At 41.7% G+C, this 12,064-nt stretch overlaps 1 protein-coding gene across 3 annotated transcripts in view; it reads left to right on the top strand.

The window, feature by feature from the left end:
* Nucleotides 1–12,064, top strand: part of ATXN7L1 (ataxin 7 like 1) — a 423,903-nt gene that overhangs the window by 345,094 nt on the left and 66,745 nt on the right. For all 3 annotated transcript variants that reach the window (XM_086967089.1, XM_086967079.1, XM_086967084.1), the window contains exon 6: nt 9,090–9,285. In XM_086967089.1, the coding sequence (XP_086823215.1) occupies nt 9,090–9,285 (196 nt within the window). The remainder of the gene's footprint in view (nt 1–9,089; nt 9,286–12,064) is intronic.

Genomic DNA, 12,064 nt, shown 5'->3' with positions numbered 1-12,064 from the left:
AAAACGGACTTTGTTCTATTTGTTTCCTCTCCCTTTCAAATATATATGTTACCACTACATTATTGTGTTTCAAATCCCAGGTACCAAAAATTTGGATTTACCTAGTGACAAAAAATACTGCCTGCTGCTCGTTGGCACCTGAAGAGCATTGTCATTTTTGTATGCACGTTAGGGCGCATTAATGTTTAGGACAGGCTGTCAATATTTGTAGTGTTCTAGTGTTACCTTTATTGTAATTTTTTTGTGTTTTCTAGATTCTGCTTTTAATATTGGTACCTTTGTGTTATTTTAAGAATTATATGTGTTTAATGTGCTGTTTCATTAGTTTTTAAGTCTTGCCTGGCATCACAGTGCATGCGTTGCTCGCTCTGCGAGATCTATTGTCGACGGGCTGCTTTCGGAAGTGGAGTCGAAGCCCCGCCCATGCTTTTCATTGGCGCACATCACACTTTATGTCAAACACTCGCTTTTGATTTGGAGTAAGGCTTGTTTGTTCCCTCCCTGTCTCCTTTTCGGCTTGCCCACCTGAACTGGATATTTTGCTTGCGCATGCGTTTCTTTAGCGTGCGCACGGCTTTCTTCTGCCTTGGTGTGCGGTCCTAGAGGCCTCGCCGGGGCTTGTTTGGAATTCTCCAAAAGACATTAGATGAATATCGATTGCATGTAGTTGTGTTTTAAGAGCTCCGCATCTGCTAAAAATATGGCCTCTTGGCGCTGTATGGCGTGGTTGGCACTTGTGTGGAATAGATTCATTGGGCATTTTTCTTTCGGGCCCTTGTCCATGTGCTGCTGTGTTTGATATAAAGTGCATCACCTTGCATGTCCTACACACCTTTACAATCTAATCCATGTTCATACATGTTATTGTTGTTATGCATTGGTATTGGGCACACGTGTGCCGTCGTACAAGGCGAATCGAGTTTGTCCTGGGAATCTCTGCATTCTAGCGAGGGGTGTGTGTTGTAAGTGAAAGAAAGTAAAACTATTGTGATAAACGTCAATATCGCTGGCTAAAAAGGTACCTCAGCCACACAAGTCTGCAGGTGTAATGTAGCGCATTCCAGGGCTCTTCAGCACTCCCTCTCGTCCTTTTAAGACATGCATGCTTCGCCCATTCCTCGGTGCCAGCCCGAGAGCCCTGCCTGTCCCCTGTGCTCAAGTACACAGTGGCTTCAAAGCGGGGTCGCCTGCTTACTGTGCACTCCTAGAGCGCCGCTCTCCGAGCCCGTATTAACGTCACCTCTACCCCCGCCGAGCTCACCGTCCCGGTGGCCGTCAGGTACCAGTGCACATTAGCGCCAGGAAGTAGAGTCCTGTATGAGGTGAGTCTGCATGTTTCCTGGTTGATGTGTTCTGTAACGTGCGCTTCTGAGAGATAACGTGGAGAATAAACCATCTCTGCCACTCATCCTTCTGGGGTGGATACAATATGTATGTAGAGTGGGCAATAATTACATTCCCCTTAGTCTATTCTTTCTCGTTACAATCGTGGCTGAAAGAATGAAACAAAGAAGTGAAGTACGGTGCACCAGACGTCCACCGCAACGTCTTAAATTAGTAATGTGGCAATGTAAGTCTATCTATCCTGCATACAGCTCGAAGCCCAAACAGGAATCTGTATAGGAGAGGTTAACACATGACATTGTAATTTACAATGCCAATAGCTCTAACTGAAACAATTGCTAGACCTATCCCATTTGTAATGCTTTTCTTACAAGCTGAACTTAAACATTCCTCTTACTGACCATTTAGTTCTATCTGCAGATATCAATTTTACTTTAAAGGAATATAATTATGCCATAATGTTTATAGTCAAACCATATCAACAGACACTATGCCTCCACCTGGCTCCTTTTCCCTGCAATCTAGCTGCCCAAAGCCTCAGTGGTTAAAATGAGAACTGCAAACGTGAATCCCAATAAGCGCAGCACAGCCTCAAACGTTGTCTACCTCTGATGGTCTTTGAACAAAAGTAATAAGGCTTGATCCAGCCCATTACATTTAAACATGAAAGACTCACCGCCAAAATATTCAAGAATTATACTAAACAATGACTATCAATTCAAATAATGAACGCACGTCTCTACTCATCTGTTGCAGTTAGCAGAAAGTTACACATTTACTGTGGATTTCCGATCACATATGTTTAGGGCAAAGACTGATTAGGGGTTTCCAACGATGGTTTTTTGTTGCTTTACCCCAGGTCTTTCTGTATACTAGAATGTTGAACATTTTGCTTTGAAGCTGTTTGCAATAGTAAAATTTGGAGAAAGCATAATTCTTGCCCTGGGTCTGACATAGAATTGATATGGACACCTTCTGTTGGCATTCAGATTCAGAAACACACCATTGTTGTGGTTGTTTTCACATCGTCTAACCACTGGAACAGCCTATATACTATAAGGGCAGTAGTAGTAATGATCTTTATTCGGTAACCAAGTACCAAGTATATCATAAAACCCTTTCATTGCATGTCATTGCACAATTTATTAAGAACGACACTATTCATCTACTTTAGCCATTACTAATGTGCAAAATGGGAGCAAGAGTCAGGTTAAACTATGTGTAAATCAAGCAATAAATACCTAGAAATACATAAAAACTATCTTGCAACTGTATCTATAAAAGCAATATAAATAAGATAAAGACAGTCATTAAAATGTTTTGATCTACTCATTTATGGGCACAGAGAATAGTCTACCACGTTTATGCCATACCGCCAGTAAAAATGTGCTTGTTGCAATAGCTATTTCTGGAGGGTGTCACTCCTTAATATTCTGAGGGCCACTGTGTATTTTGTTAATTTCAGATTTTGGCATACAGGAATAAACCATATCCAGTGCGGGACATGGTAACTCGGACTGAAGAATAATATGTGAGCATCATCTTCATCTGCCAGGCAACCTGCTGGACAAGTCTTAATACCAGGGGGCATGTGCCATTGACTCGTTACTAATCTCAAGGGGAGGATGCCAAATCGAAAACGGATATGGAGACTTTTAGCTAAAGGGGAAGAAATAAAATCTAAAAAATCCTCGTGACGAGAAAACGGCTTAATGTCTAAAAATCTGTTTGTTAATTTGCCAATTGAATAATTATTTAAATGGATATCTTGGATGTAAGTCCAATAGCTGGATTTTATGATGTTAAGGTCGGTTTTACACGTTCTTTCTTGGTTAATTGACAACCTTGTCAATTTCAACTTGTTAAACCAGTCGGAGACAAATTTAACCCAGAGTATTGACTTGGCACCCCTTATGCTCAACATTTCAACATGGCAATCTCTGAATTCCCTCAGCTCAGGAGTAACCCATAATCAAATCCAGTAAATGAGTGGTCTAAAGGCGGCCAGGTCAGCAATTCCTTTGAGTCCTAAGGAATTAATGGTGTACTTCTGGGGACAGAAACCAGACTTCTGGCAAATCCATTTTCTGCAGCAGTGAGTTGGGAAGCATCAGTACATCCCCCAATCTCAGCTCCATATAGGGCTGCCCCTTGTACTTTGCCAAAATAAACTTCCAGGGCTGGCAATACTGCACGTGAACTTGTTTGCTTATGCAACCTACTAATAGCATTTGCTCAATGTTCTAGTAGCAGTGTACTTTTCTTTGTCTGATCATTCCACTTCATACTCCCCATTACCTTGACTCCTAAAAAATCAAAGCTCCTCACCCTCTCAAGTACTTCTCCCCTGGCCTGTTTGATAGAGTTTTTAGCAGCTCCCTTGCCAAAAACCATATACTTGGTTTTATTGGCATTGAGCTCCAAGCCCTGTGACTCACAAAAATCTGTAAATTTGTCGACAAGAAGCTGGAGACACATTGGAGTCTTGGAAATTAAACGGGAGTCATCTGCAAATAAGAGAATCCGTACCTTATTACCGTTTTGTAAAGGAGAGTAATTTCTGCAGTTTTCCAGGATGTCAACCACATCATTTATATAGAGGGTAAAAAGCGTAGAGGCATGGATACACCCTTTGCGTACACCACGCTATATTGGGCTATGCTTAGTTAGCTCTTCTGCATCCCCACACCGTACCTGTGCAAAGTTGTTATTGTGTAGCTGGGACATCAGATGTATCAGATTCCCCGGTACACCCATTGTATTTAAAATAGACCACAGATTTGTACGGGGGATAAAATCAAAGCCTGCTCTGAGATCAACAAATGCCACATAAATATTCTGCTGTTGTAATAGGGCATATTTCCAGTATTGTGTGGTCAATCTGAAAATTTGATCTACAGTGCTTATCCATTGAATGAAAACCTACTTGTAAATCTGACATGATGTTGTTCATGTCTATCCAGTGGTGTAGCTTATCAAGGATTTGTTTAGCAAAAATCTTCTGGGCATTGTTGATTAGGCTAATTGACCTATAATTCGATGGTACTCATGCTTCTTGTATATGGTGACAATCTCTGCCCCTTTCCAAGATTCGGGTACCTCTCCCTCTCTCGCTATGGCATTGGAAAGCAGATTAAAATAAAGTGATCAAACCTGGGGTTCTGATTTATAGAGATCTCCCCGGATTTTATCAGGTCCTGGTGCCTTAGCTGTTTTTAACGCAAGAATGGCATTTATGGTATCTTCAATACTAAAGGTGACATCAGGGCCATCAGGTTGTAGAGTAACACAGCAGGGCAAGTCCCTAGGTGGCATTATAACACTTTCGTTGCCCTGCAGTATGTTTTCCTTGGGCTCATAGAGATCAGAGAAGTGAAAAACCCACCTATCGGCTGATATAAAATGTTGGTAGTTCTTACTATTCTCCATTCTGGTTTGAGTCACTGTGCGCCAGAACAAGCTATTATCATTTGTTCTTACCGCGCACATCATATCCTCCCAAATTCTATCATCCTATCATTTTTTTGCCAATCTTATAGAGGTTTCTTATACGCGCCTTGCTTGGGCTATTTGGTCCCGATCACCTTCCAGGACTGCACATCTTAAAAGATATTTGGCTTGCTTACAAGTGGAATCGAACCAGGTAGTTTTTTCCCCATAGCTGTTTTTTTATTGGCCATGTCTTTATAAAGTATCTGATGGAGCTTTTTAAAGAGTAGATTTGTGTATGCTCAAGATTGGGATTTCTTGTTCACTCAACTCTTTATAATTGGCCAAGGAGTTGGCAGAAAGCCCATATATCTGTGACAGCAATGTTTGATTCGCCATCATTTTAGGCCAAGAAACGTAGTGCCTACAGTTAGATATTACTGGATCAGGCACCACTGTGTGGCATATATTCTAGTTAAGAAATAGGAGAGGTACCCCTTGTAAAGCGTCAAGGGAAGTAGGGTAAATTACCAAACAAAAAGGAATGTCTCCCTAGACCTTCAAATTATCGAAACACAATGCCTCAAGAATAGTAACTATAACAGTTGAAATTATGTATAAAAATCAAATATGTATTAAAAATACATCTTGTAATTAAAAACATGAAAGATCATACACATATTGAATTCAAAATACAAGATAATGCAGAAAAATTGAATCCCCGCATGATTACCTCTCCTAAAAGTTGGGGCTTGATCGGGTCAGATGTAATACGACCGTTACACATCCTAAGCCCTCTGCCCACTACTAGAGAGCCTAGTTTAGGACCAGTTGCCATAAAGTTTACTCAAGGTTTCCTCGTTGGTATTCTAATACCCCACTGTTCATCTTTCTTTTCTGTAACTTCATTAATATAGGAAGATGGTTCATAGGATGTATTAAAGTCACCAGCCAGTATTACTTTTGTATTCGAATGGAAAGAGTCCAAAGCTTTTTCAAGGATGGACAGAGTGGAAGATTCAATAGAGGCCGCAGTAGATCTCACATATATGTTTAATAGTGCCAAAACAAGTCCTGATTGTAACAAGGCAGTGATCCCCATTAAATCTAAGCATTTTATCTGCGACTGCGTACATGACTTGGATGCATTATTCTTAACGAGGATCAGGAGACCACCGATCGCCCTCCCATAATGGTTGGGGGGTTTAGCCTCTACACTATAGTTTGGGACATCAACAAAGATTTTTTCAGTTGCCCGGGTCTCTTGAAATATGCAAATATCATGCTCACCGATGTACAATAGCCACTCAAGGTCATCCAACTTAGAAGCAATACCTGCCAGGTTCCAGGATATTAGATTAATACCAGATTGTATCTGGGTACCTACTGGACCCATTGCTTGAAGGGAACTTGGGCTGACAATCAAAGATTTAATATTTGTGTCACCAACCCTAGCACCACCCTCCATATTATCACTGTCAAAATTCCCAGTTATCCTACTCAGGCAGGTAGAAGCATCAAATAACATTTCTCCACTGTTTCTATTAGGAGACACACTGTTTATCATTCTCAACGCACCTGTGTCACACCTCCCAACCCCTCCCAATATTAACAGAAATAATTGGTTCATTGGTGGAGTCAACTATCGTGCCTAACATTTCTGATTTAAGTGGATCACAATTAGTCTGTACATGCATTACACTCAGTCAATCGATTGCATTCAGGTTTGAAGTGGAAACTGGGCGACTAGCCTATTAGATTAGCAGGTTGCACTTTGGGAGCTTCTCAGCAATCTATTAGTTGGGAGAGACAACTTTATTCTAAGGGCAGTACCAGTCACCTCGATTATTGCCACCTATTGTAGCCATCACTACTAAGGGATATTCTGCTAACACTTTTGTTACAAAGAAGACATGAAGTTGAGTGAGGTAAGAGAATCATCTTTATTCGTCTTCACACCACCACAGGTTCCAGTCAGGTGGAGGGCACAGTGGAATGTTGGCAAACACTGGTAGGGGGAAACCAACTGGGAGGCGTGAGGGGGGGGTTGGAACGTACCATTTAGAGGAGATTACAACACGCCTCCCTTCATAAGGCGAAGAAAGAATAGGGCTGCAAGGGAAAGAATGAGTTGAGGCGAAGAGGGAAAGGGAAGGAGAGCAAGGCGGGAGAGAACATAAACGGGAGAAAGTTTACTTATTACCTTGATGCCCAGCCTAATCAATGAAAGCTATCCATACACTCCGCAACTGAAAAGGTTCAGAAAACAGGTAATTAGGGAATCCACAAACTCAGTTTAAAACCAAGCAGGAAAACCATCACCGCCTGGTGTTCTACCACTACCAGTATGATTAAAGGACCACTTGTTCTGTGAAAGAGGCACTAATAAAATGCTCTGTTCAGAAGGCATCAAACAAAAGGAGTTTGTCCCGAAGGAACAAGAGTCAGACAGAGCCACTTAATTATTGAAAAATACACAATGTGCCAGACTCTCTACTACTTTTGAGCTTCTATTCTTTTAGCTCATAAGCCAAACACATTTATTTATGTTTGTACCTCTATTTTATTTGTACTTTTTTGGAAAAATTACTTTCTTATCAAGTTTTTGGGGGGAAAGTAGTGAAAAGGAAAATTAGTGCAAAGTTACATATATTACAATTACATTTACATTCAATCTATTAAGCATACTCCAACACTATACATACAGTTATATACAAATACTATAAATGAAATAAATTTTTAATGAGGATATGCTCTTATAGTGACATGGATGTTTATTTGAAACCTGTTTTTTTTATTCATGCATTGCACAAATTGCACTTGTATTCACTAATTTGTTTTGTATAGTATTTGTATATAACTGTATGTATAGTGTTGGAGTATGCTTAATAGACTGATTGTAAATGAATGTAAATGTAATTGTAATATATGTAAATTTGCACTAATTTTCCTTTTTAGTACTTTCCCCAAAAAAACTTGATAAGAAAGTAATTTTTCCAAAAAAAGTACAAATAAAATAGAGGTACAAACATAAATAAATGTGTTTGGCTTATGAGCGAAAAGTATAGAAGCTCAAAAGTAGTAGAGAGTCTGGCGCATTGTGTATTTTTCAATAATTACTGTTCAGAAGACAAGCACGGCTCAGAAAAGTCATTTAAAATACCAGTTATTTTTTATATAGGTTGGATTCGCTGCTGAACAAGCTAGGATTTAATTGGTAATGTCCCATGTTACAGATACTAATAACATTTAAGTGGGTGCTTATTTTGCCTCCTTAATTGCCCTAAGATTAATTTCTCATCATAAACGGCCTACCCCGATAACCTGCCCAAAATATTTACCCGATATATGCATCCACAGAGTCTGCACTTAAAAGGTCTGAACCTCATTGTGACTGCTAGCTAGACCTACACAACATGTTGATTTCTCTCCTTTTACCTACAAGGCCCACATTAAAGTAGCTAGTTGTCAGCAGAGTCGGATTCTCTCTCTTTTAAAACTGTTCTTAGAATATTTTTCTTAGTCTGATAAATGGCCACAACTCATTTATTTCTATACACTCTCTCTCCTCTAATATTCCTTATCACTTTGGTGTTAGTATGAATATATGCTAAATGTTTGGCAGTGTCTTGAGTATTGTGTCTCAGTCATCATTCACCCTTGTATCAAATCCACAACACGTTAAGGGCCTGATTACGAGTTTGGCAGACAGGTTACTCCATCACAACCATCACAAACGTTACGGATATCCTTCCACCGTACTACGAGTTCCATTATATCCAATGGAACTCATAATATGGTTGATGGGATAGCCCTCAAGTTTGGGATGGAGTAACCCGTCCGCCAAACTCATAATCGGGCCCTTAATGTCATCACCTAAACTGTGTACGACTTTGTAATTGTAATTGTACATCATTTTTTGTGGAAATTGCTCTTGATGCTCAATGAATATTAATAGAATAATTAGGTGCTGTTTTCTGAGCCTCATCCTGATGTGGAGTACATCTTTGACACAGATTTCATAGTGCATGTTGAAGATGCTATCCTAACTGAGATGCCCTAAGTTTACTAATGCAGTAATGCATCTTGTGGCTTTTTGGATCATAGACATTTTCACGTGCTTTGACATTTATTTTCATTTAATATTTCACATCTTCAGACTGTTGGATGAAAAATATTATTGTACATAGTTTGAGTAGGGAGGGGTTAGCAGGGTCTCTTTTCACATCACAGAAAGGAGTACGAGGTCCACTGGTATCTAGCATGTAGTCACCTGCTTCTTCATACCATCATGGTTTATATGTTCCCTTCCTTAGGTCATCATGTGCAAATACTCTAGATATTAACAGTTCTGCAACCTGCCCTGCACAACTGCCACAGCCTCTAGTCACCTCAGTGGGAGAAGACCTGGCAAGCAGATTATCCAGTGAAGAAGAAGAAGACCCAAGTGTAGATGAAGATTCAGAAAAACTTGACTGCCTTTTTTCTAGACACCATCCCAGACCAATCAAGGTAGGTATATTATGTTGCTCTGTTTTGTGCTTCAAAACAAAGGTTTGTGTCTTATTAAGACTGCATTGCAAAATACCTATATGGACTTCAGCCACCACATCTCATTGACCAGTGTTAACATCTTGGAAACAGCCCTTATGTTTGCATGGTTGCCAAAAATACATTTGCAAATAATGCAAACCCATTTATTTTAAAATCAGGAAACGTGAGAGGTATCCCACTAGGTACCTTCTCCAAAATAACGATCTTACTAGTAACGTGTGACTAGTATATCAAGTAGTCTCTCAGGAATTGCCATATATTACAAACCTGAGGGTTATGCGTTAAATAGATTAGATAGAGTAGGCCGCAGGGGAACAGGGTTGGCGATTCTCTATAAAACCTCGGCTATCTGTCGCACTACGACTCTCTCTTCTCCGGCAGATCTCTTTTAGGCCATTCATTTTTCGATCTCTTCATCTCCCTCTGTATCCTTCTTAATTATAGGCCTCCTGGACCGAGATCCAGTTTTACCCTCAAACTCCTTAAAATCCTAGAACCCTATTTTGGTAAATCTCACCTTACGGTTATGGGAGATCTAAACTTTCATTTAGATGATTTCTGTTCGAAGGATACCCTCTCTTTAGTGGACCTTATGACCGCCTGCGGCCTCCTCCAGCAGGTAAACTGTTCCACCCATCGGGCCGGCCACATTCTGGATAGGGTGTTCTCTAACGACCCTAGAGTCTCTACGGGCCCGCCCATTCCCCTGGTATGGTCTGACCATCTGGCGGTGCCCCTTGAACTCAAACTCCCCCCCTCCTCTTCCTTGTGTCATGGGCTCACGAACAAGGAACTCAAAAGGAACTATAGGGGTATTACGAACAATTCTCTAACCTCCCTTGTAGCTCAGAACACCACTCTAGCTGTTAAGGATGCCAGCGATGCTGCGATGGAGCTAGCCAACTCTATCTCCCGAGCAGTAGATCTTCTGGCTCCCGCCTCCTATTGCTATTCAGCGAGGCGGAAACCATCAGCCCCCTAGTTTACATAGCCTCTTAGGCTCTTAAGGCAGAGTTGTAGGAGGCAGGAGAGGTTATGGCGAACGTCCTGGAACCTTAAGGATCGAGAAAGACATAAGTTGTTGCTGGTGGGCTACAAGATAAGGGTCATCAAAGAAAAACATGCTTACTTTTCTAAGCTTACTATGTCCCTTACTTCCTCGAGGGATCTATTTAAAATCGTTGACTCTTTATGTTCATTACAAACCCCTGATACCATCACTAGTTTCCAAGAGCTGTGCGACAGGATCGCGCAGTTCTTTCATACTAAAATTGCGGACCTCCATCATACTTTGGAAACTCAGAGAGCCCAACTGAGTTCCCTTTCCCTCTCGACCCAACACCCCTTAGTTTGTTGGGGTAAAGTTCCCACAAACGTTTTGTCTGACTTTCCACCCCTTACACTGGAGCAGCTAGACTCTCTTCTAAATAGAACCAAGTCAGGCTCTCCCCTGGATCCCTGCCCTTTAAAGATCCTGAAAGAATGCAGGGAAACTCTGTTGCCCCCTCTGTTGGAGATAATGAACTGTGCCATGACCCAGGGCATCTTCTCTACTGTTTGGAAAAAGGCATAGTCAAGCCGTTGCTTAAAAAGCCAACTCTGGATCCGGAAATCCTTAAAAATGTTCGACCTATATCGCTGTTGCCTGCTCCAGCTAAAATGCTTGAATGCCATCTCAATCAGCATTTAACTTCTTTTTTGGAGGTCTCGGGGTTTCTGGACCAATCACAGCACGGTTTTAGAAAGTTCCATAGTACCGAGTCGGCGCTCACGGTAGTAGTCGACAATATTAGATCTAAAGTCGATCAAGGCCAGACCACTCTATTGGTACTACTCGACTTGACTGCAGCTTTTGACACCCTATCTCCTTTGACTTTAACATCTCGGTTAAAGGAGATAGGGGTGGAGGGCCCAGCACTGAGCCTCCTGGTCTCTTTTCTCACCCATAGAGATCAGAGGGTCAAGCTTGGAGAGTTCCTCTCCCCTGCTAAGCCTGTGCAATGTGGGGTCCCACAGGGGTCGGCCTTGAGTACGACCCTTTTTAACATCTATGTGGCCCCACTTGCAAGGTTAGTAAGATCGCACGGGATGGAGGTGGTGTCATACGCCGATGACACGCAGATCATGGTGTCCCTCTCCTACTCGGTGAGTACCTCTGCGTTCAGCTTCAGGAACTGCATGCAGGCAGTTGCTGAATGGATGATCTCAAATTCACTGAAGCTGAACGGAGAGAAAACCGAGGTCTTGATCTTCGACAAAGATCAAAACATATGGTCCAGTGACTGGTGGCCCCCTTCCCTGGGAACATGTCCCATGCCTGTTAAATCAGCCCGTAATCTGGGAGTGATTCTAGATACTTCACTGGCCATGACAAAGCAGGTTAATCGGACTGTGTCCACCTGTTGGGGAGTCATCAAGATCCTTAGAAAAATAGCCCATTATCTTTCCCCCCAAGCTCGTAAACAGACCGTGGTGGCCCTTCTGGCATCACGGTTAGACTACTGCAATACACTGTATGCAGGAATCAATAAGAGCCTGATTCTACGCCTACAGACCGTTCACAATGCGGCGGCCAAATTTGTTCTGGGCGCCTCTAATACCTCCTCTGCTACTCTTGCTAGGAAGAGTTTGCACTGGCTCCCTATTCATCTTAGGATCACTTTTAAAATCTTATGTCTGGTCTTCAGTGCCTTAGCAGGTGGGCGTTCAGAAGCCATTGGCTCCCTCCTGGTCCTCT

Source organism: Lissotriton vulgaris, chromosome 1_1 (assembly GCF_964263255.1).
Source record: "Lissotriton vulgaris chromosome 1_1, aLisVul1.2, whole genome shotgun sequence".
Classification (NCBI taxonomy): domain Eukaryota; kingdom Metazoa; phylum Chordata; class Amphibia; order Caudata; family Salamandridae; genus Lissotriton; species Lissotriton vulgaris.
This window is presented reverse-complemented; position numbering and strand designations above follow the sequence as displayed.